Here is a 24,672-nt window from a genome sequence, read left to right as displayed (position 1 = left end):
TAAATGGTTCTACTTTGTCATTGATTTTTTTTTTTTTGGTTAACGTTACTTCATTGACTTCAGACAATGGGACTAGCTCTTCCTTGATTTATGCTTCTTCCAAATGGGGGAGCAGTTTAGAAGGTGTCTCATTACAGTATAAGCTCCATGAGAGTACAATGTTTCATTCTTTATTCTTTTATCCCTGGTGCCTGACACATCTAGGCACTTGTTGATTATGTATTGATTGATTATAAATTTCAGTGGACTCTGAAATTTAACCTTCATGATCCTCTTTTTCTTTTTTTTTCTTTCTTTCTTCTTTTTCTTTCTTTTTCCTTCTTTTCCTTCTTTCTTCTTCCTTCTTTCTTTCTTTTTCTTCCTTCTTTGTCTTCTTCGACTTATTCTTCTCCTTCTTCTCCTTCTTTCTCATTCTAGTCATGCTCCTCATCATCCTCGTCCTCGTCCTCGTCCTCGTCCTCCTCCTCGTCCTCCTCCTCCTCCTCCTCCTCCTCCTCCTCCTTCTTCTTCTTCTTCTTCTTCTTCTTCTTCTTCTTCTTCTTCTTCTTCTTCTTCTTCTTCTTCTTCTTCTTCTTCTTCTTCTTCTCTTCCTCCTCCTCCTGTGCCTCCTCCTCCTCCTCTGCCTTCTCCTCCTCTGCCTCCTTCTCCTTCTTCTCTTTCTCATTCCTACAACTTTTTTTTTCCATTCTTGATTATGTGGCCCTCTTCTCACTTTTCATGCATATTTTTAAAATCTGAAGTTATCAGAGAACTCCTTGTACCACTTCATTGTTTTCTTTAGACATAAACGTTTTGTCACTGACATGAATCTCAACTAGAAAGATAGAATTTTGGGGCAGCTAGGTGGCGCAGTGGATAGAGCACTGGCCCTGGAGTCAGGAAGACCTGAGTTCAAATCTGACCTCAGACACTTAACACTTACTAGCTGTGTGACCCTGAGCAAGTCACTTAACCCCAATGGCCTCACCAAAAAAAAAAAAAAAAAGATAGAATTTCAGTTTAAAAATATCTCACATCCCCTTTTAATATTGCCCTTTATAGTTTCAGGTTATGGGATCATGTCATCTTTTCTGGTAATTTTTCAAAATTTAATTTCCTAAAGTTTAAAGTAGATTTCTGATTAATCCTAGTATACAATTTTCTTTCTCTTACAAACTGAAAGTTAATTTGATTACTTTTCTTTGAAGATTCCTGTTATTGATTTTTGACCACCATATTTTTTTTATTAGCTAGAACTTAGTCCCAACTATAAATAGTCCTCATTCCTTCCTCTATTTTCTGATTTTCAAGTTAACTGAAGAGTTTCTCAGATGCCTTACTTGTACTCCTAGTAGACTTTGTATTCAAATTCAATTGTTCCATCCTTAACTTTATGCTTTTTCTCTGAGCAAGTTGTGTAATCCGTATTAGGAAAGCATAGTCCATTTAATCTGTCTTGTCAAGTGGTCTGTTGTATGCTCTCCCAATTAATATTGCTTTGTTTTTCTTTTATATTTCTCCAAATGCTCTACACTGTGCTTTCATTCTCAACTGGTAGAACTATTCTCCCTCCATTTCCATATTATCTGATTCTTTCCAGTGGAATATACTCTACTGCTGGCCTCATCCAATAAAACTACAATACCACCAAGTCTCAATGATATCTATTTAATTGCTTGTATAAGTGAAAACTAAAAGTTCATTTCATTTTTTTATATTCTATGCATTGATAGACCTTGAACCTTCAGTATTATTCCTGTCTCAGTCCTTTTATATTTTCATTTGAGAATTACTGGGAGTTATTTATTTCTTTTATGTACATATTTAATATTACCTGCTTTATACAATGTGATTCTGGAGCTTTTTTCCTCCCTGGGATTTATCTCTCTCTTGCCCTAAAAATTCCACTGAAAGCCTTCTTGATCAAATCAATAGTAATCTGACATATGTGAAATATACTCTACATCTTCACAAAAATTCATCATTTTGTTATTATTGAAGAAGGGAGTAATAAGTTTTCCTTTTCTTCATCATTTTTGAACATTCATAATATAACTCCTTTTTTGCTTATTTATTTATCCACACACGCATCCATTCATTTGATCACTCATCCATTTATGCATTCATTCATTAGCCTATCATTTATCTATCTATCTATTTTGGTGGTGCTTTATTTTTTCCAATTACATGTAAAGACAATTTTAACAATCATTTTTAAAATAAGATGTTAAGTTCCAAATTTTTCTCCCTCTGCTTCCTCTTCCCTATCATGTACAACAAATTTCTGTCTATAATATAGTTCTTAAATAATAAAAAATAAAACAATATAAACAAAATTATTTGAAAGTTAGTATAAAATATTGAGCAAGATTTCAAAGAAATAAAAAGGGAGACACAATTTCATATATTTCTCAGTTATAATTTATTTATTTATCACACTTTATATTTCATAGGACTGAACTAATATAGCCTTTTATATCACAAGATACTTATTTTAATATGTTATTTGGACTCTTCTTTGGGTTTGTTCATGGTTTGGGGAATTAATCCAGTTTCAAAAGCAACAACAACTTCTGATAGATGCTGGGGATCGCCAGGTTTTGTTTATTTTATTTTATTTTATTTTTTGGCTTTTTTAGCCAGTGGTTTCTTAGTCTTTCTCAATCGATCTTTCCAATTTCTCCCTTTTTCATGTGATAAAAGTCTGGAAGTAAAAACAAACAACAAACAAACAAATTTCTGATTCTTGGTTCTTATCTTTCTAACCATTTTATCTTTATGGCAAAAGAAAGGAAGAAAGCTATTATGATCATGCAAAGTTTCCTCTCACTAATAGCATGAAAACCTCATGCTATCTTTTTTCAATCAAAAAGGAATAATTTTTTACTCTGCTCCCAAAGAGGATGGGATATCACCCTCTGCTAAATAGCTAATTCCTGGCATTCTTGGTACTATTATTCCTCAACATTTCTCTATGATCACTCTTCTTTATACCTCCCTATGAAGAAGTAACACTTACAAATGACTTCAGATATGGCCTCCGTTATTGAGAAAGATTATTTCATTCCTTCCAATTTAGCAAACATTTAGTTTCTTATCTTCAGATAGATAGATATTTTTCCTTCTCATAAAATATGTTAAGGTCAGTTAGAACAAAACTATCTCCCGACAACCCTATTATTCCATTCAGCCATCATTCCATCTCTTTTCAGCTCTTCTCTTCTAAACTTCTAGAATGGGTAGCACATAATTACTGCCTCCACTGCCTGCTACCTGCCCACTTCTTAATACCTGATGATCTGGTATCTGCCTCACAAATTTACCCAAATTACTCTTCCTTTCAGCAAATCTGATCTTTTTTTTCCAGTTCTTATCCACACTAATTTTGCCTAGCATTTGCCATTATTGACCATCTCATTTTTCTTGATACTATCTCTATCTTTTGTTTCTATGACTCTGCACTTGAATTGATGGTTTTCCTTCTCCACTTGGTCCTTCTCTGTCTATTTCATTAACTTTAAATCCTTTAGCTCTCTCTCTCTCTCATCAAAGTGTATATTAAGAGTATGACTTGGTTCTCTTCTATTTATTAGTTTTCTTTTGGTTATCTCATTTAATCCCAAAGCTCCAATGATCACCTCTGAGCAGTTTGCTTCATACCTCCTAATTATAGATCTCAAAACCTGAACTCTCTCTAGAGCTATACTTGGACTTTGGTATCTTTGACCAAATGTCCAACTAGAATCTAAAAACCATCATGCCTAAAACTGAACTCTTCTTCTTTCTCCCCTAAACCTCTGCTCTCCACCTAATTTTTTTAATACTGTTTATGGTACCATTATTCTTCAGATCACAGGGGTTATAGCCTCAGAGTCCCCTTGATGCTTTGAATAGACTTATCCCTTGAACTTATTGTATATTATCTTACATTGTTATTTATGTGAGTTTATTCCATCCACCCCTCCCATTAGAATGGAAACCTTTTAAAGGTATCTTTTTGCATTTTTCTACCTCAGTAACAAACAATGTCCCTTTGTTTAGTTGTTTCAGTCATGTAGGACTCTTTGTGACCTCATTTTGGGTTTTCTTTGAAAAGATACTGGGTAACTTGCCATTTCCTTTTCTAACTCATTTTACATGTGAGGAAACTGAGACAAACAGGGTTAAGTGACATGCCCAAGGTCACATAGCTAATAAGTGTCTGAAGATAGACTTGAAGTCATGAAGAAGAATCTTCCTGACTCTAAGCCCAGTACTCTATCTACTGCACCACCTAGCTGTCTGCTACTACCTATAGTAGGCACTTAATACATGTTTATTAAATGGAATTGATAATAGATGTTATAATAATAATAAAAAAAGCACTGACTAGTGGAAGTTAAAGATCCTAAGTTCCAATCCCATTTCTTATAATTCCTATATGACTTTGGCCAAGCCAGTTATCTTCTCTGGGCCTCAGGTTTCTATGTAAAGTAAGAAGATTTGGACTAGATGGCCGTTGAGGTACCTTCTGGTTCTATATCCTTAAACCTTTGGTCCCATTATGTTTAGATCAGAGCTACTTGAACTTTTTCCACTCATAACCCCTTTTCACCCAAGAAATTTTTATGTGACCCCAGGCATATAAAATAAGAATACATAACCTCGTATTATTGCCAAATTTTTGTGACCCCCACATTCAGTTATGTGACCCCATATTGGGTAGAGACCCACAGTTTAAGAAGCAATGGCTTAGATGAGGCTCTTTAAGTACTAAAATAGCTAAAAGCAAATCTCCAGCAGGAAAGGATTAATCTTTTCAATTGTCACTAGCAGTTTTGCTTCTGGTTTCTCTAGTCTCTGCCCCATTCTAGCTGAACCTTGGTTACCAGAGCTGGGGTTGGGCAGTGCCACCATTACAACTGACCACCTATATCTGAGTGAAGGACATTTATTAAGTGTTTGCTAGGAGCAAAGCATTAAGTGCAGCACTGGGGATACAAAGGCAAAAGCAGCTTGGGTTGTCACAAAGATGGCAAGTTAAAGGTTAAGATGGTCCCTTTGTCATGCTAACAGAAATGCAGGAAGCCCTGAAGTCTTTTCCCTGATTAATTCAGGACAAAGTCAGTTATGTTGTCTTGAATTTAGATTCAGGAGATTTAGCAGTGAATCCCATATCTCCTCTTCAATCATGTGTATGGTCATGGACAAATCACTTAACTGCTTACAGCCTAACTTTTTTCATCTATAAAATGTGGATGGGGAAATAGAGAGGCAATTGTTATTTCATGGGTCAAAGGAGCAACTTGAGGAGGAAACTTCCTCCACTAATGCAGATTGGCATCCCATCTTCTAAGGACTTAAAGTCTTAGAGAACTGCCTGAAGCACTGAGAGGTTAAAGAATTTACCTGGGGTCACACATCTAGTATGTGTCAGAAGCCGGAATTGAGCGCTGGTCTTCTAGGCTTTGAGGCCAACTTTCTATCTACTATACCTATATCCACCTCTATCCTTTATAGCTGCCTCTGAAAGAGGAGATAATACCTATATCACAGGCTGTTGTGGGGAAAGTGCATGGCAAACCTTCAAATACCATACGAATGGAAATCATTATATTTGTCCTTAGCAGATGTTCCTGTGGAGGGTAATTTGGATGTGAATCCCTTCTTATCCCTCCCTTTAGGAGAGGAAGCAGAGCTGATTCTCCCTGACCACAGCTATCACTTGCAAAGGCCAGGCAGAGAGCATGACTTGACATCTCCACTTTATCTCAGCTCTCCTTTTTCTTGCCTTCAGGGTAGAGAATACTCAAAGTTCACTGATACAAAGAAAAATATCAGTTTGGAGATAATGAGATTACCTCTTAAAGGTTTTAGTCTGGAGCAAAGGTCTCAGACTTCTTTTCTCGGTAAACTAGAAAGCTTTCAAGCTTAATATGATTATATATTAAAATTCAGTAAATGTTTTGAACCCTCAGGCAGCATATTAATTGACAAGGAGGAAGGTGGTCTCCCAGTAAGCTGAACTAGGTATGATCAATTATTCATAGATTTCACCTTTTCACATATCACACTTTATATAGTGAAAACACCAACTCATGATAAAATTTAAATTATCTTTCTCTAGAAAATGATTGCTGAAAATATAAATGACCAGTAAGCGGTCCATGAGACAAAAACTATTTCAAATACCTACTATTTGTTGCCTAGGATTTATTATTAAATACCTGATATGTACTAGGCACTGTTAAGTGCTAGGAATACAAAGAAAGGCAAAACAAAACAAAAACACAAACAAAAACAAAAAATCCCTATTCTTAAGGAGCTTCCATTCTAATTGAAAAGATGATGTGCACAAAACTATGTGAAAACAAAATGTATATAGGAAAAAAATTGGGGGTGGTCTCAGAAGAAAAGCACTAAGATTAAGGAAGACCAGGAAAGGCTTCTTGAAGAAAGCAGGAGGAAGAGATAAAGAGTGAGAGAATTCCAGGCATGAAAAAGTCAGTGAAAATTCATGGAGTTGAGAGATGAAATATATTGTGCAAGGTACAACAAAGAATCAAATGTCACTGGATGGCAGAGTATATAGAGGACAGTAAGGTGTGAGAAGACTAGAAAAGTAGGAAGGGGCAAGTTAAGAAGGGCTTTAAAATCCCAAATCAGAATACATTTGATCTTCAAGGCAATAGGAAGCTACTAGAATTTATTGAATGGGAGGTGATATGGTCAGATTATGTGTCAGATTAGTTTGAAAGTTGAGTGAATGAAGGACTGGAGTGGGGAGAGCTTTGAAGGAAGGAGACCAACAATAGTCCCAGAATGAGATGATGAGGGCATGTACCAGGATGGTGGCAGTCCTGTGAAGCTGAAATGGACAGAACTTGACCAGTGATTGGATAAACAAAAATGAAAGAGATAGAGTGAGGAATAGAGGACGTCATCTAAAGTTGCAAGCCTTGGTGACTGGGAGGAGGGTGGTAGTCTTTACAGTCATAGGGAAGTTAGGAATAGGAGAGGGTCTTAATGGAGGAATAATGAGTTCAGTTAGTTTTGGTCAGGTAGAGTTGAAGATGTCTATGGGGCATCTGGTTTGAAATGCCTAATGAGTAGTGGGGAATAAAAAACTAGAAGTTATGAAAGAGCAAAGGCTTTGGTTGGTGGGTGTAATCCAGGGTGAGGTTGAGAATGGCAAGATCTTTGATAGAGTAGAGGAGAAAGAGAGTCAAGACAAGGGGATGGTGTAGGGTTGAACTAGTTCACCAGAGTCAAGATAGGGAAAGGAGAGGAATATAGCCAGTGTAGGACTGTTTGCTTAGGAAATAAGTGAGGGATGGATTGATTGAAGATAAAGATGAAGAACAGGTTTTGATGTTGCAAGACAGAGCAAGAGAGGGCATGCAACAGATTATGATCAGATAAAGGAATTGCAGACTTCATGAACATAGTTATAAAATACTTGTGAGTTAAGGCCAACATCAGTGATGTGACCATCACTGTGTGTATCTGTGGTGAGTTAGAGGGGTAGGTCATGGGAAATGAGTAAACTGAGTAATTAAGAGTTTAAGATATTTGAGGGAGTCCTTTACTATAAGCACAACAGTTGCAGAGGAGAGAAAGACTGGGAGCCAGGCATCAAAGTCAATGAGGAAGGAAGGAAAGTGTTCAAGATGTCTATAGATACCAGTTAAAAGAATATTGGTAGGCTTATAAATATCAATTGAATGAACCTCAAAGGGGCACTGAGTGTTGTTGGTAGATGGAGAGTAGGGAAATGGCACTGGGAAAAATAAGGAGCAATCCAGCTCCTCTATCATGATCAGTGGAGGGTATGAGTGAAAGTGCATCAAGTTTTGGAAAGGGCAATCAGGGAAGCTGTGTCATTAGGAGAAAAAAAGATTAAATTCTGTTTGTTACCTATGGTGCAGGCTTTTCTGAGATCACAGCTTCAGAGTGGGAGCTTGATGGTGGTCCTGGTGGAGGGAGGCAGAGGGGAGAGGGATGTCATAAAGGAGTCATCAATAAGGGATATGAAAGGGGTCTGAACAATGGTAACAGGAGGTTCAGAATCAGTGATTTGGGGTAGATAGGACAGGTTGGAATGATGCTAATCATTGTGGGATGCATTCAGGTAGGTTATCATTGTTCCCAAGGGTTCCGCCTCAAGTGGTGTACTCTTAGGGTGTCAGACAATTCTCTGTGCCTGAAAGGCAATGGAGATGGGGTTAATGTGAAGGGTGGCAAGCTATGTAGAGCTGTAGGTGGCTGAAAAGAGTGCCTGCCCTGAAAGTGCTGGAGGGGTTCTTCTCTACTAACATGGGCCATCCACTATGCCAAATCCTGGGAATATGAAGAAAAGCCAAAAGAAAAGTCTGTATCTTCAAGGAGCTTACATTCTTTTTTTTTTTCTTTTTAGTGAGGCAATTGGGGTTAAGTGACTTGCCCAAGGTCACACAGCTAGTAAGTGTTAAGTGTCTGAGGTCAGATTTGAACTCAGGGACTCCTGAATCTAGGGCCAGTGCTCTATCCACTGAGCCACCTAGCTGCCCCAAGGAGCTTACATTCTAATGAGTCAGAATATAAATAGTTGTACATGAGAGACAAAGAAGAGAAGTAATCTCATAAGGGAAGGCATTAGAAACTGGGGGTGGGTGGGTGGGTGGGAAAGGCCTCCTGATGAAGGGGGAAATTGAGGTGAATCACAAAGGAAATCAGAGGTAAGGAGAAGAACATTCCAGGTATGAGAGATAGTGGATGGACATGGAGTTTGGGGAGCAAGGAAGAAGAATACCAGATCACCTGGATTTTAGTGTCTGGTGATGGGAATAAAGGAGAAAATTGGAAATATGGGAAGAAGTCAAATAATTGAGAGCTTTAAATTATAAATAGAAAATTTTATATTGGATCCTGGAGGTAATAGGAAGCCACTGTGGCTTATAGAGTAGGGGGAAGGTTTGATCAGACTTGCATTTTAGGAAGCTGAAGAATAGGAGTAGGGAGAGATTTGGGGCAGAGAGAACCATTCAAAGGTTGTTCCTTACAAATCTTTCTAGTTCCAGTATGTGTATGTGTGTGTACATACATAAAAATATATGTATGTATGTATATATATATATATATATGTTTGTGCGTGTGTGTGTATACATTACATATATTTAATTTTGGAAGTTCATTTATGTCTTGTTCAATTTCTTTCAATAATCTAGGCAAGAGGGCAGCTAGGTGGCACCAACCCTGGATTCAGGAGGACCTGAGTTCAGGATCAGCCTCAGATACTTGACACTTACTGTGTGACCCTGGTCTAGTCACTTAACCCTCATTGCCTTGCAAAAATAAAATAATCTAGGCCAGAGGTGATAAGGAAAAAAACTGAAGTAATTTGGAATCTATGAGTAGAAAGAATCAGATAAATAACAAAATATATTCTTAAGGTATAAATGACAAGATTTGGCAACAGATTTGCTAGATGTGGTAAGTGAGAAAGAAGAATTGAGGATGATATCAAGGTTGTGAACCTGGGTAACTGAGAGATGGAACTGTCCTTGATATAAATAGACATTTGGAAGAGGGGAGGGTTTGGGGAGAAGATAATGTTTTTGATTTAAGATATCTTTGGGATATCCAGTTTGAAATGTCCAATAGGTAGTTGAATGTGAGGGACTAGCACTGAGAAGAGAGAGAAGTTAGTGGTAGTTATGGAAGGTTCAGCAAATACCGTTAATTTTCTCAGTGAATTGTTAGGTAGAGTCCTCAGCAGAGAGTATGGGGGGAGGTACCATAGAAGACTTGAAAAGAGATGAGGAAGCATAGAATAGTTGCTATGGAGAGTCATAGTAAGTCATTTCAAAAGGACTGACAGCCCAGTTATGAGTAGATAATATACATTTGTAGCAGATCCAGTCAGTTGGTTTGGAGAAACACCTCATAATGAACTATGCCACTCATTGTTTCTGACCAAAAAATAGAAACAAAGAGTGGAGTGAATTCCATTGTTCAAGCAGTTTCAAGTACACAAAACCCCTGCTGGATTCTCTTAATGATCTGCATGGCAAGACATTTCAATCATTTCAAGAATTAGTGCAAATCTCTTCCATCTCCTGGAAAATGATATCCATTTGTGCTTTCTCTTCTTCTCTCTCTATCTTTGTCTGTGTCTGTGTCTCTCTCTGTTTTTCTGTTTCTGTGTTTCTGTTTCTGGATCTCTGTCTCTCTGTGTCTCTCTTTCCCTGTATCTCTCTGTGTCTCTCTTTTTCTGTCTCTGTATCTCTGTGTCTGTGTCTGTGTCTCTATCTCTCTGTCTCTGTCTCTCTCTGTCTCTGTCTCTCTGTCTCTGTCTCTCTCTCTCCTCTAAAATAGTTTTTATTCCTCTTGGACTTAAAGAAATACAACTCCCAGTGTCTTTAGTGATTTAAGCCCCCTTACAATTTAGAATATCTTAAAAGGATCTTTTTACCAGGCAACATAAAACAAACTACAAGCATAGGGAAATTGTGCCTGTTTACAGAGTGCAGATTTCTTCTACAAACTCAATTGGTCTCACCACAGATCAGGATGTCAGACAGAGCTTAAGGAACAGGAAGAAAGACCTGTTCCTTTTATTTGCTTTAGCCTGTCTGGAGTGAAATGGATGTTATACCCATTCAACTAGACTCAGGTAGATTTGTACTATTAGTCCTAGGTCTGGTCTGTTTTTCAGAACCTCCTGAAACCTGCTATCTTGTCTTCTCTCTAGAACTTCATTTAGTAGCCTTTCCAATCCTACTCTTTCCCCATTCCAAGCTCTCCTTCCTGTGCAGTCACTGGGACCCCTACAAATCCTCTCTGGCCCGTTAGCCCTTGATCCAGGAAAGCATTTCCCTACTACTAACTGGAACTTCAGGCCAAACCAAAAGATCCTTTCAGACATTCCATTGCCCATCTCCTGGAGGCTTCCAGGCCCCTCCACAGCAGGAAGGTCCCTCATTTCACACCTTTTTTCCTTTTTCCTCTCTTTGGGTTGGCTTCCTGGAAGCATTTTCACTCATCAGGCATTAGAAGTGTCAGTGAAATAGTAAAAAAGAGCCAGATTGATTGACAATCTAAAACAAAGCATTTGTTTAAATTGAATAAAGAAAACACACCTATCATTAAACTTGTCAGGGTGTCAAAACAAGTATGTTCCATTAATAAAATTTTTCATTAAATGGGGCTACATGTTTAATATGCCTCCTGTTACAAGGCCTATGTCCTTAAAAACCAGACAAAAATAACCTTTTAAAAAACTCTTTTTCATTGATCATTGAAAAGAAAAAAGATATACTGTCTGGAGCAGTCTACCTGGCAATGTTTCTTGGTTATTCTCTTTCATAATTGAAAATATTTGCTATTTTTCCTTCAGATTCATCTGATTTGTACATCTCCCAAGTCACACAAAAAATTGCTTTTGTGATAAATGAAGATGGCAGTGAAGCAGCAGTAGCAACTGGTAAGACAGACATTTGCTTTAAAAATGGCATGAAGGACTAGGAGAAATGACAATCAGAGGATCAGCCCTTGGATATTACTTCTTTTCCTCTACCTGTTCTAGTCAGTATACTGGATAATGAAGTTGTTGCAATAAAATGAATGTTCATTTTTTGCTCTAGCAAATTCCCAGAGAGTAGATCTATTGGTGTGTTAAGGCTTAGATGTGGTATCTAAGTAGCATAGTGGATAGAGTCCTGGGCCTTGCATCAGAATAGACCTGAGTTCAAATTCAGCCTCAGATACTCACTAGCTATGTGATCCTGAACAAATTACTTAACTCCTGTCTGCCTCATTTTCCCTGTATTCCCCATGATAATAATGGTATCTACTAGCCAGGGTTGTTTTGAGGATCAAATGAAATTATAATTGCAAAGCACTTAGCACAGTACCTGGTACATACTGCTATAGAAATGTTGTTGTTATTGTTTTTATATGTGTAAGCCTAGTGATATTTAAATAATCAGTTCACCTGCAAACTGGCATAGAGGGGCTGCCCAGGTATAAATAAAATAAAATATATCAATTCAAAGATTTATAAATGTAATTAACAAAAAATATAACATTTATTGAATTTCTAGGAATATGTGTTAGACAAATTTTATTAGTACTGACTTTCTATGATATAGTCAGGTGGTGCAGTGGAAAGAGCACTGGACCTGGAATCAGGAAGATCTGAATTCAAATCCACCCTCAGACACTTCCTAGATGTGTGACCTGGGCAAATCATTTAACCTCTTTTCCTCATCTTTAAAATGAGGCTAATAATAGCACTTAACTCCCAGATTTTCTGTGATAATTAAATGAGATAATATTTTAAAGCACTTTGCAAACATTAAAGTGTTATATAAAAATGTTAGTCATCATTTATTGTAATTATTATTTCCCAATTTTGCTAATTCCCCTTTGGTGACTGCTGCCATTTACTATACCAGAGCAATAATTTCATGTTATACTTCCCCTAATTAATGACAGTTTCTATAGTGCCCAAGCTTCATACAATTCTGTAATATAGACACTTTTTAAAACTTTTCTTTAAACCTAGGAGAACTAATTAGAAATTGAAGACAAACTAATTCTAATGAGTCTCCCAGTGGTTTATCTTATTGTATAATCATACAATTTTTCAGTTCCAAACCAATATTTTCAAGTGCATACCTTTAAAAAAAAGCACATATTTTTTAAAATATCTGATAAATGTCTATAAATTAATAGCCACATTGAGAGCAGCACTTCATTAAAACGTCATTCAGATTAATTTTCAAATAACAAGCAATGCCAAGGAAATGTGTAGGTCAAATGGATAGACCTTAAATCTATTGTTGTCATATTGTTATCAGCTAAGGAGCTGGCCACTGCTCTGTGTTGGGGACTTTAAAAGTTACTCTGTAAGGCTAAGGAGGACCACTACAGTCTGGCATCATAAAATTCCAGCACTGGAAAGGAACTGAAAAGCCACATAATGTGAATAATTCATAGAAAAGGCCTTGCCTTTTGTGGGGGGAGATATAAAGAGGGGCTAAGACTGCATTCCTTTCCCAGGATGTGTGTGTGTTTGTATGTATGTATGTGTGTATATATGTTGATATGTGGATAGATGTGTATACACACACATTTAGAGTTGAAAGGGAGCTTAGAGGACAGCAGGTCCAACTCTCTCATTTTATGAAGGAAGAAACTGAGTCCTTGAAAAGTTAAGGGAGGGACACATGACTAGAATTTGAACCCAGGTTTTCATGACTTTAAGTCACAAATCCCTGACAGAGCATACATTCTCCTACCCTTTTGTCATGCTAAGCAAATATTTATGAGAGGAATAGATATTTTATGAATTTTTAAAAATCATTTAACAATTCTCCTATCTTAAATCTTAAAGAATAAATAAATTATTGCCAGTGATAATTTCAGCTGAATGAGAATGGTGTGATCTAGAAGGAAGTAATCAATCCCCCCCCCCCCATATTGATAAACACTGATAAAACAATAATCATGGCTAGTAGTTAGATGGAGTTTTAAGGCTCACAAAGTAACTTATACATGTTATCTCATATGATCTTCATAAACACTCCTATGAAGGAAGAGTTATTATTGCCCCCATTTTATAGATGAGGAGAATTGGGACTAAAGAGATAATGGAGCTTCCTCAGGGTCATATATCTGCTGTCTGAGGCCCCAGGTTATCTTGGTTCGAGGTCCAGTGTTCTAATCACTGCAACACCGTGTGCCAAAAAGAAGGGAATGAGAGAACATACAATCTTAGTATTAGTAAAGGACTAATCCAAAATCATCAACAGCAACATTGACAATAGCTAACACTTATATAGCACTTACTATGTTCCAGGCACTATGCTAAGCACTCCATAATTATTAGCTCATTAAATCCTCACAACAACCTTAAAAGGTCAGTGTTATTTTTGTTCAGTTATTTCAACTGTTCCCAACTCTTTATGACCTCATTTGAGGTTTTCTTGGCAAAGATACTGGAGTGCTTTGCCACTTCCTATTCTAGCTCATTTTACAGATGAGGAAACTGAGGCAAACTGAGTAAAGTGACTTGCCCAGGGCCACTCAGCTAGCAAGCGTCTAAGGATAAATTTGAACTCAGGAACATAAGTCTTCCTAACTTTAGGCCTGGCACTCTCCCCACTCTGCCTCCTAGCTCTTTATATTTGGAAATTATTTCAGGAACCCCTTGGTCAAACCTGTGTCAGGACAATACATTTCTTTACCACCTAATCAACAAATAGTTATTCATCCTTTGCTTGAAGACCTCCATTAATAGGGAAACCTACCCACTGCCTCCCAAGACAGCCCACTTCTCTTCTGGGTAGCGCTAACTGTAGGGAATGTTTTCTTTACCTTTCCTTAATTTGCCTCTTTTTGCTTTCTGTCTGAAGCTTCCACTTCTTCTATCTGAAGCTAAGCAGAAAAGATTCCATTCTTCTTTCACATGAGAGTCCTTAAGATACTTAAAGACAGTTGTCATGTCTTCCCTGAGTCGTTTCTTCTCTGGTCTACACATTCCCTATTCCTTTAGTTAATCTTCCTAGGCCATGAACTCAGGGCCTTTCACCATAGTGGTTGCCTTCTTCTACATTTGTCTCCTGCTCATCAACATCCTTTTAAAAAGGTGCCCTGCCCTGAACACAATCCTCTGGATGTGCTCTCACAGTAAAAATTCTACATGCATGCACCACAAAATATTTGGGTATGTTGTTATGCAAGCAGGTAGGATTTCTTTTGTGAGGACATCTTAGCCATAACAGCAACAAGAAAAATAAAAAATAAAACCTTCATGCTTATAGAACAGTTTTGCAAAATTTGGTGTTTGGCTTTAAGAAGCCTTTGAGAAATGCCTACTCCCCTCCCCAAAGCTGAAGAATGGATAGGATGCAGGTCAGAGCTGCATCTTGAGACGGTCATGGAAAAACAAAGTCAAGAAGGAATAGTTGGATACTTGGCCTACCTAGAATACCCATTTGCTACAGCTTCAATTGTAATCTGATATAATAGAATGGAATACAATATAACTGCTGGTATTCTTTGCCAGCTAGCGGAAATGTATAGAGAAGATTACTTTAGAAATCATACAATATTTATCTTTTGCTCTTTATCATTTAAATTTATTCCAAATTTTACTGTGTTTAGAAAATGTGTCATTTCTTGTGTGTGTGTGAATTGTTCAAACAACGTGGCCTTTCCTGCCTATTCAAAAACCCCATGCAGATATTTTTTATCTAAATCTTTCCATCTCAGTCTCCCTATTGACAGTGGCTTTTTTTTTTGTGTGTGCTTTGCAGGTGGACAGGTGCCTGTAATCATGAGTCTGGCTTCAAACCAATTTGTAGCTAATCGGCCTTTCTTATTTATTTTGAAGAATAATCCAACAGGTAAATTTACTGGGGCCCCCATGTTCAGTGGTTTGCTGATCATGGTCATGAGAAAAGGCTTCTACAGCTGAGGTGAATGAGACCAGGCATGATTTTTACACGAGGATGAAGGTGATACAAAGAAGCCATCTCCATACCTTGCCCTGCTTGGGGTAAGACCAGAGGCAAGATATGGTGGGAACAGATATTACCATGCACACTGATACTGAAGGAAGACTCCATCATATGATACCAAGGGGAAAAGCCTTCATTAAATGCTTATGATGAAGCAGGCACTTTGCTAAGACAAGTATAATAAAAAGAAAAGATAGTCTCTGCCCCCAAGGAGCTTATATTCTAATGGGGAAAGCAGACACATATAAGATGAGTCGAGAAGCCAGTGGCTGGCTAAGTCATGAGATTTAAGGATGACTTGTCTGGGAACATTGTCCAATGGTGAGATTCCAGAAAGAATTCACAAATAGAAGGTCTTCATAGAAGCAGAGTTAGGGGGGCAGGTGAGGCATTCAATCAGCAATAATTTTTTTTTCTGATTCTATCAGGCAATCTGATAAAATAAAAAGGAAAATATGAAACAATCCCTGCCCCTGAGGGATCTTACATTCTATCAGAGAAGATGTGTACTTATACATGTATACATATATGAAATAAATAAAACCTATTCAGCAGGAGGCACTAGTATCTGGGCTGGGGGTATCAGCAGTCTTCCCATAGGAGAGGCCACATGAACTGAACTTTGGAGATAGGGTTTTAGGTTGTCTTTTTTTTGTGGGGCAATGAGGGTTAAGTGACATGCCCAGAGTCATACAGCAAGTAAGTGTCAAGGCGGATTTGAACTCAGGTCCTCCTGAATCTAGGGCCGGTGCTTTACCGCTTTATCCACTGCACCACCTAGCTGCTATGGGGACCAATTTTTAATTGGGGAGTGTTAGATAAGCAGGCTCGCCGCAATATTGGGGCAAGGAAGGAGACTGGCAGCCTCCCTAAAAACAGAACAGGATTTATTTTAACAAGAACAAACTTAAAAAAAAAAAAAAAGAAAACCACAAACAGGATCAGTAGGATCAAGGGAAAGGAAATAAAATGGGGAAAGGGAAATTACACAACCTGCAAAGATACCACTGCCCAGGAATCAGCTGAGAATACGCAGCAGACTTACTGTCGTTCCAGCATCCAGCTAGAATGCCCAATTCTCCTCCCACAATCCCAGAAAAACCCCACATAGCCCCAGCCAATGGGATGGCCGCTCTGACAGTCACATGACTGCCCTCACTAGGCTTCCAATCATTATAATTTTGCTAGGCCCATGTAGGCAACGGCGAGTGGTGATGACGTGAGGTGCCAGCACCATGGCAATGGCTATAACCAGTGGGTGGAGCACTGTGCGGTTTGCAGAGCCCCAGGCCGGTGTGTGCCAAGGCATATAAACCTCAAATAACAATTAATTCTTTACACTGCCCCACGGAGATAGGGTTTTGAAAAGTTTCTCCAGGCAAACTAGCTTAGACAAGAAAGATCCATGTTTAATTCCAGACAGGATGAATAAACAAGCTTCCACTATATTTACAGAGGCATCATGGTGCACTAAAAAGGCAACTAGATATATGGAATTAGGACAGATGTGAGGGTAAATGACTTACCCAGGGTCACACATCCAGTATTTATTAGAGGTGGCACTGGAAATCAGAAACTCCTGGTGGGCTCTCTATACCCAACTATCTCTCTTTATAAGTGTTGGCATGTTATACAAATGGTAGTTATTATCATATTTGTTTGCATTTTTCCTGATCTTACCAGATGATACTTAAGGGGATACTTGTCTCTCTTCCAGCTGGTTGCTGGCTGACCCAGGGGAAGTGGTGCATTATGAAAGAAATGAACAGTTTTAGAACTTTGTTCACTCACCAGAAATGCAGTGGTGGATAAGCCTATGTAGAAATGTGCTGAGATTAGGTTATTTGAGCTACACGTCTTTGACCTTTAGATAACTATTATTCTAGATAATCACTGAATCTCAAGAGCAGAGAGAAATAAAGCATCAGGGGGCACTGATGGGCAAGAGAATAATGACATTTGGTGTGATTATGTTTGCCTCCTTTATTTCCCAAGTTCCATGGGGTAAGGGTGATCTGCTTATCTAAGGCCAAATAACACAAATCAGCAAAACCACGGTGTAGCTCTGGACTGAACAAATCCCACTTATTCATTTATTTGTGATGATGCTTAGCCATCAAAGCTTAATGAAAATTTCCCACTTTATGATCAGTGTTGGATGAGAAGGTCTAAAAAGGGGGGTGTCCATAAATTTGTGAGAGGATGATTGGCAGCTCACTTACTGGTGAAGCAAATGACTCCTGTAGAGAGAGAAGAAATGGCCTTTATGCTGGGGCAATATGCCTTCCTCCTTTTTGGTTCTGCTGTCCTACAAATGCATACAAGATACCATTTAGAAAAGTCAGATGTTGATTAGCAAAACCATTGTGCTTCACAGTGGATTTATGCTTTATATAAACCAGGTAACCTTGTCCTTGACTTTGAGAGTATGAGCATATGTGTGAATTTCTGTTAAGTTCAATCCATTTTTATCTGCAGTTAACATTTTTCAACCAATGCAATATCCTTGCCCAAAAATGATTCATTTTTTCTTCTTCTAATTTAACCATCAACTTGGAGTGTAATCAAATGATGCTTTAAGCAAACTTCCTTAACTCTCTTCTTCTTCTTTTTCTTCTTCTATTTCCTCCTCCTCCTCCTCCTCCTCCTCCTCCTCCTCCTCCTCCTCCTCCTCCTCCTCCTTCTTCTTCTTCTTCTTCTTCTTCTTCTTCTTCTTCTTCTTCTTTTTCTTCTTCTTCTTCTTCTTCTTCTTCTTCTTCTTCTTCTTCTGCTTCTTCTTCTTCTTCTTCTTCTTCTTCTTCTGCTTCTTCTTCTTCTTCTGCTTCCTTCATCCCCTTCTCAATGTTTCCTTCCCTTCCCTTCTTTTCCTTTCCCTTCCTCCTTTTCCTCACCTTCTCTTTCTTCTTTCCTATCCAAATCCTTGGCCCTTTTTCTTTTCCTCCCTCAATGTCTTTGTTTCTTCTTTGTTTCTTTCTTTGTTTCTTTGTTTCTTTGTTTCTTTGTTTCTTTCTTTCTTCCTTCCTTCCTTCCTTTTTTCCTTCCTCTTTCCCTCCCTTCCTCCTTCTCTTCCTTCCTTCCTTTCATCTTAGAAACACAGTTTGAATAATCATGTGTAAAATGAAATGTCCTACTTCTGAAAAGTAAAGTGAATCTTTTGATTCTCACAGAAAAATGGTATTCCATTTAAAATAACAGAACCACCTGCCATGTTCAAAACTCTCAGATCTGCTCAGGAGATGACCAGATACTACTAAAACTTTATTAAATAATCTTTCCCTTCCCTCCCTCTACTTTCCTCCTCTCTCTTCTCCCCTCCCTTACTTTCCTTTTGACAAATAGTCCTGCTACAAAAGTGGTCTGGATGCAGTGACCTAATATATAGAGATGATAACCAACAAAGAATGGAATCCATTGACTGGTTCTCATAGGACCTATCATCTGATGAATGGACAGTTCCTACTGTCCTACTAGTATCAACTGATGAGTGGAGTAGCTTTGATTTTGCCTCAGCTCCTGTGGTGCTGAGTTCTGAGTACTGGGGCCCTGTGCATGATCAGTTGTGTAAACAATATTGATGATCATTTTTCACCACAATTAAAAATAAGTATTAGACTGCATGGGCCACTGGTGGCAGTGTATAGAGTGCTGGTCCTGAAGTCAGGAAGACTCATCTTTCTGATTTTAAATCTAGCCTCAGCCACACTTATTAGCTATGTGACTCTGGGCAAGACACTTAACCCTGTTTGCCTTAATTTCCTCATCTGTAAAATGAGCTGGAGAAAGAATTAACAAACCATTCTAGTATCTTTGCCACAAAACCCCAAATGAGGTCATCAAGAGTTGGACATGACTGAAATGACTCAACAACACTAAATTGTAATCTCCTTGTGGACAGCAATGGTTGTAATCTTGTATTTGTATCCCCAGGTCTTAGCACGGTACCTGGCATGTACTAGGTGTTTCATAAATACTTGATAATTGATTGATAGTGGACCACAGTGGTTTTTATATTGTATGACTGACCTTCTTTGAGTCAATGACAAAATTTGTTCCATAGTTACACTGAATGCCAACTATTTTTATTTTAAGTATCTGTTTATAAAAAAATTGACTGAGAATTCACCTTAAAATTTTCTAAGTCTTATGTATTCATTTTAGGAGGAAATGTATTACTTTAAAGCACTAAGACAGTTTTGAATACACTTAACCCATTTGAGTCAGTTCCCTTTGTCATCTTAGAGAAAGGGTAAATCAATTTTGACACAATATTTATTTGTGACTTTTAATACTTGATTCTTTAGTTCTTATTAACCAGCCAGCAAAGGGATGGCTAGAAAGAGATATTTGCCTTTATTTCCTTTCTTCTATATAGTTCCTGTGATGACCTGAAATCATTAATGATGAAAAATATCTCTATCAGTATTAAATATTGATTCAGAGTGGAATAAGGAGAGCTGGGAAGTGGTATCTCTAACCTCCAATGCTCACATTACATGCATTTAAAAAAAGTCTGCAAAGCATTAGATGAAGATTCCACCATGCTGATGACCATGCTGTCATACCTTGAATGTGTCTCTATCTGCAATGTCCATAGCTGCTTTGTTCTATTGTTTCAAAGAAGGATTTCCAATGTAATGTGGTTATTTCATAAATGCTTTACAATTTTCCATGTGATATGATTAATAATAAATAACATGAATAATGATGGTTAGTAACGACGTGAATAAATGAAGTCAGTTGAACAATGGAATGATGAAAGAGAGGGATGCGGTGCTACATGCTGCCTATTCCAACACAGGAAAAAAAAAAAGACTTTTTTTTTAATTTGGGGGAGGGTGTGTTTTAAAAATAAATTAGTTGGGGCAGCTAGGTGGCACAGTGGATAGAGCACCAGCCCTGGATTCAGGAGTATCTGAGTTCAAATCTGGCCTCAGACACTTAACACTCACTAGCTGTGTGACCCTGGGCAAGTCACTTAACCCCAATTGCCCAGCAAAACAACAACAACAACAACAACAACAACAACAACAACAACAAAAACCTAAACAAACAAACAAAAAATAAATTAGTGCTTGGTTTCCCTGTCCTATATATTCTTTCCAAAATGCAAAAATGATTATTCTTTTCTTTCCCTAGAATCGATTTTGTTTATGGGAAGGATGACAAACCCTGAGGCAGAAAAGATGAGAGGAAGAGATACGGATTCACTATAAATGAAGGCATGGTCTCTGAAGACAAATGAATTCTTAGAAAATGAATGATTGGTCAAACATTATTACGATGAAAATGCCATTTCTTTTCCTTTCCTTTTTTTCTAGTATGGAAAAGTTGGAGGCCCCCATATAATGAATAAATTGAATGTTGTATATTGGCTTATTGGTGTATTTGTAGTCACTATTCTTTGGATAAATGGACTTGCCACTTTATAGTGGATATATAATCACGGTAGGTTATGAAATTCTTTGAAATTTTGTTATAGAAGCATTCACACTGGGACATGGCCAAATGAGATATTAAATTCCCTATGTTCTCAGCTGGTGAGTCACTTAACTGAGCAAGTCACCTGAGTTCTCAAGGTCTTAGTTCCTTCATCAGTAAAATGAGGGTATGGACTATATGACTTCTGAGGGCACTTGCAGCTATAGATCTATGGTCCTATAAAAGTTCCAGCGATAACTATTGCTAGAAAAATGGTTTGAAATCTGAGTTCTAACTAGGGTGGGACAATGGAACTTTGCTTATGGCACATGATTTTAGAGAGCTCTAGCAACAATCAAACTTTCTTCAATATCAAAACAAGAAACGATTATAATGCACATGGCCCACTTCTGCCCACTGGTTGTTGTGCCATAGGTGAAAACTCTCATCCCAACCCCATCCTACTCCCCATCCCTGGGCATATTCTGAGCTATAGATTTGTTATTTATGTCTCTGTTTGAAAAATGTGCTCTTATGGGGCAGCTAGGTGGCAAAGTGGATAGAGCACCAGCCCTGGATTCAGGAGGACCTGAGTTCAAATCCAGATCAGACACCTGACTCTTACTAACTGTGTGACCCTGGGCAAGTCACTTAACCCTCATTTCCCTGCAAAAAGAAAAGAAAAGAAAAATATGTTCTAAGAAATAGCTTCCTTCATATTTCCCATGTTCAGAAAAATTATAGGAACTTGAAAATAAGATTCATGTTTTTACAGATTAGTTACAATGTGAGTCACTTAAACTCACCTTTCAATTTCATAAAAGCATAGATGTAGAGCTTTAAGAGACCTTAGAGTCTATGGATCCCAAGTCCTTCGTTTTACAGATTAGGAATCTGAGGTATGGAGGGGTTAAGTGACTTGCCCATGGTTACATAGCTATGAAGTATTGAAGGTGGGATCTGAACAAACATGTTCCTGATTCCAGTTCAGTGCTCTACCTACCACACCATGACAGTTCAAGGTGCTATAGGCAGACAGAATGCTTGAGTTCCAAGGTTCTATAATTCAGGGCTTAGTAGGGGATATCTGAATGTTTTAGGCTGGGGTGATTGGGGAGGAGATTATCAAGAGAAAGTAGAGAAGTACTGTTCCAGCTGATTATTAACACTGTTGTTCTGAGGATTACCCAATACGCTCTGTGACAGATGTTTATAATATTCCTCTTTCATTGGTTCCTTTAGCCTCTTCTACCCTCTTGGTGGTGCAGTGAATAAAATACTGGTTCTGAAATCAGAAAGACTCATCTTTGTGAGTTCAAATTCAGGTTCAGGTACTTACTGGCTGTGTGACTCTGGGCAGGTCACTTAACTCTATTTGCCTTGTTTTCTTTATTTGTAAAATGAGCTGGAGAAGGAAATGGCAAACCAGTCTAGTGTTTTTGCCAAGAACACCCCAAATAGGGTGATAAAACTCAGACCCAACTGAACAACAACTGAACAACAACAACATCACCATCTGCTGGAGGTGTTGTGGTTGATAAGCCTCTACCCTAGAAAGGATAGAAGCTAGAGCTTCTTGCCTCTGCTCTATTGTCCTTTCCTTTATACTGCCTGACTTGCCTTAGCAAGGTTTCTAGTTATTTCATAGCTATTTGCAACCCAAACCTCTCCCTCTTGAAGGTGAATGTTATTTATGAGTCTCTCCTCAGCAGAGAAATTTGTAATTCTTCTCAGCTGGATTTCTCAGGCAGTAGCCATGACCCTTCTCTTTAACCTTCTCAGCTAAGCTTTTCCTCAAGCTGCACAACAAGGTAAGGAAGTCTAGGCTCAGATCAGGTGTATTCTTGGAGCTGTTATTGGAACTTCTGTTAATTATTTTAAAATTCTTTTAACTACCTTGTCCTCTCTTTCCCTTGATTTCCCAAAATCAACTGTCACAAAAATTTTGGCCAGCAACCTATTTATTCAGTTAATAATCTATTTAGTTAACCAATATTAAGTAAATTTCAGAAAGGGATATTTACTATACAAACAGTTGGTGCAAAGTTCTCCCAAATATCTCTGACATATGTAACGATTGGAATAACGCCACCTGCTGGAGACTTACTGTAGAAGAGTTCCGCCCATGAAGTGAAGGTCTTTGAGGGCAAGACCAGGAGTCTTTTCTTTGGCGTCAGGAAGTGACAAGGGCTAGTGGGAGGAGAAAGGAAGAGACTGGCTCTCGGGCTCACTCTCTTTCCTGAGGACTCTGGTGGAGAGTGGAGCTAGAAATGTGCTCTCCCTTTAATAGATAGGAATCTAGGCCTTTCTCTCTCTTTACCAAATTCTTATTCTTCTTAATAAATGCTTAAAAGCCTAACTCTTGCTAAAGCTTATAATTTATTGGCGACCACTCATTAGATATTTTAGACAGTTTAGCTAGAATTTTAGCCCTTAACAGATACAAGAACATACAGAATCCAGGGGTAGAAAGTGTAGAGAGTACATGTGGTAGGGGTAACATACAGCTCATGATTGCTGGAAGTCTTTTTTCTACCACTTGCAGGAGCTCAATAAGTTTCCCTTAGGCCTGGTGTGACCTCTTTACAAGCATCCTAATGGAGCTGCAGGCCTAATCTATTCTTGGCTCCCAATACAGATACCACTATCAGTGGATCCAAAGATGCAACTAGGAAATAACAGGGAGAAGGAAGGCCTAACATCCTATGGGCCTTGCAAAGCTCATAGAATCCTCTTCTGGTCAAAGGGGGAGGAGGACCAATGAAAGAGGAATAACATAAGCATTGGTCATAGAGGGTATTAGGAAGACCTGCGCACCTTATTCCAATCCTCCTACACAGTGGCCCCTTCCCCAGGATGTGCTAGAAAGCCACACTTTAATTTCTAGAAATTAATGCCTTCTTAACTAGTTTAATAATTTAGGGATAATCCTGGAAGTATGGTCAACTTTCTTCAAAATAAAATGACATGTTCCTGTGAAAAATTATGCTAATTAAAGCCCCCTTTTTACCACTTATTTTAAGGCCTATGTTTAATTGACTGATTTATATATATATATTCTCACCTAGAAACAGTATTGATACCATGAGGAAGAGAGGCGTTTCGACTTTATTTTTCCAATGCAAACTACTGAATTCAGACCATCATCACCTCTCAATTAGACTATTAATCAATACTTAATCAGCCTACTAATTAGCCTACTAATTCATCTCCTTATTTTAAATCTCTCTCCTCCCATTGAATTCTTCCCAAGTCTGCCAAGGGGATCTACCTAAAGTTCAGTTCTGAATGCATCACTCCTTTGCTTAGCTCAAAAATAAACTTATTTATTTGACATTTGAAGTTCTTCACAAAATCCTACTTACCTTTCCAGCATTATTATCTGTCATTCCCCTTTATGGGAACTATATAATCCAGTCAAGTTGGCCTTATTTCTCTTTTTAGCACAGAAGGATCCAAGTTCCTTTTCCAAGGGCCATTCTCCCATGCCTGAGGTGTTCCTTCCTCACTTCTACCTCTTAGAAGCTCTAAGTCCCTTAGGGATTGATGCTTAGCTGAAATGCCACCTTCTCTATACCCCTGACACCATCTGCTAGTGCCTTCCCCACCCAATTTATTTTCTATCTATTTTAAATGGAATTATTTACATACCTATTGCCTCCCTTGATGAAATGCAAGCTCCCTGAGGGAAGGACTATTTTAGTTTTGTCTTTGTATCCCTAGCACCCAGCATAATGCCTGGCACAAAACAGGTGCTTTGTAAATCATATTTGTTGATTGATTATGCAGT

At 38.2% G+C, this 24,672-nt stretch overlaps 1 protein-coding gene across 1 annotated transcript in view; it reads left to right on the top strand.

The window, feature by feature from the left end:
- Positions 1-20,808, top strand: part of SERPINI2 (serpin family I member 2) — a 44,250-nt gene extending 23,442 nt beyond the window's left edge. Inside the window, exons 7-9 of the mRNA XM_043997538.1 lie at positions 11,336-11,422; positions 15,261-15,350; positions 20,601-20,808. Coding sequence (XP_043853473.1) covers positions 11,336-11,422; positions 15,261-15,350; positions 20,601-20,677 — 254 coding nt within the window. The 3' untranslated portion in view covers positions 20,678-20,808. The remainder of the gene's footprint in view (positions 1-11,335; positions 11,423-15,260; positions 15,351-20,600) is intronic.
- Positions 20,809-24,672: the final 3,864 nt, after the last annotated feature.

Source organism: Dromiciops gliroides, chromosome 3 (genome assembly GCF_019393635.1).
Source record: "Dromiciops gliroides isolate mDroGli1 chromosome 3, mDroGli1.pri, whole genome shotgun sequence".
In the NCBI taxonomy this organism is placed as follows: domain Eukaryota; kingdom Metazoa; phylum Chordata; class Mammalia; order Microbiotheria; family Microbiotheriidae; genus Dromiciops; species Dromiciops gliroides.
The sequence above is the reverse complement of the archived record's forward strand: the minus strand, read 5'-3'. Positions and strand labels throughout refer to the sequence as shown.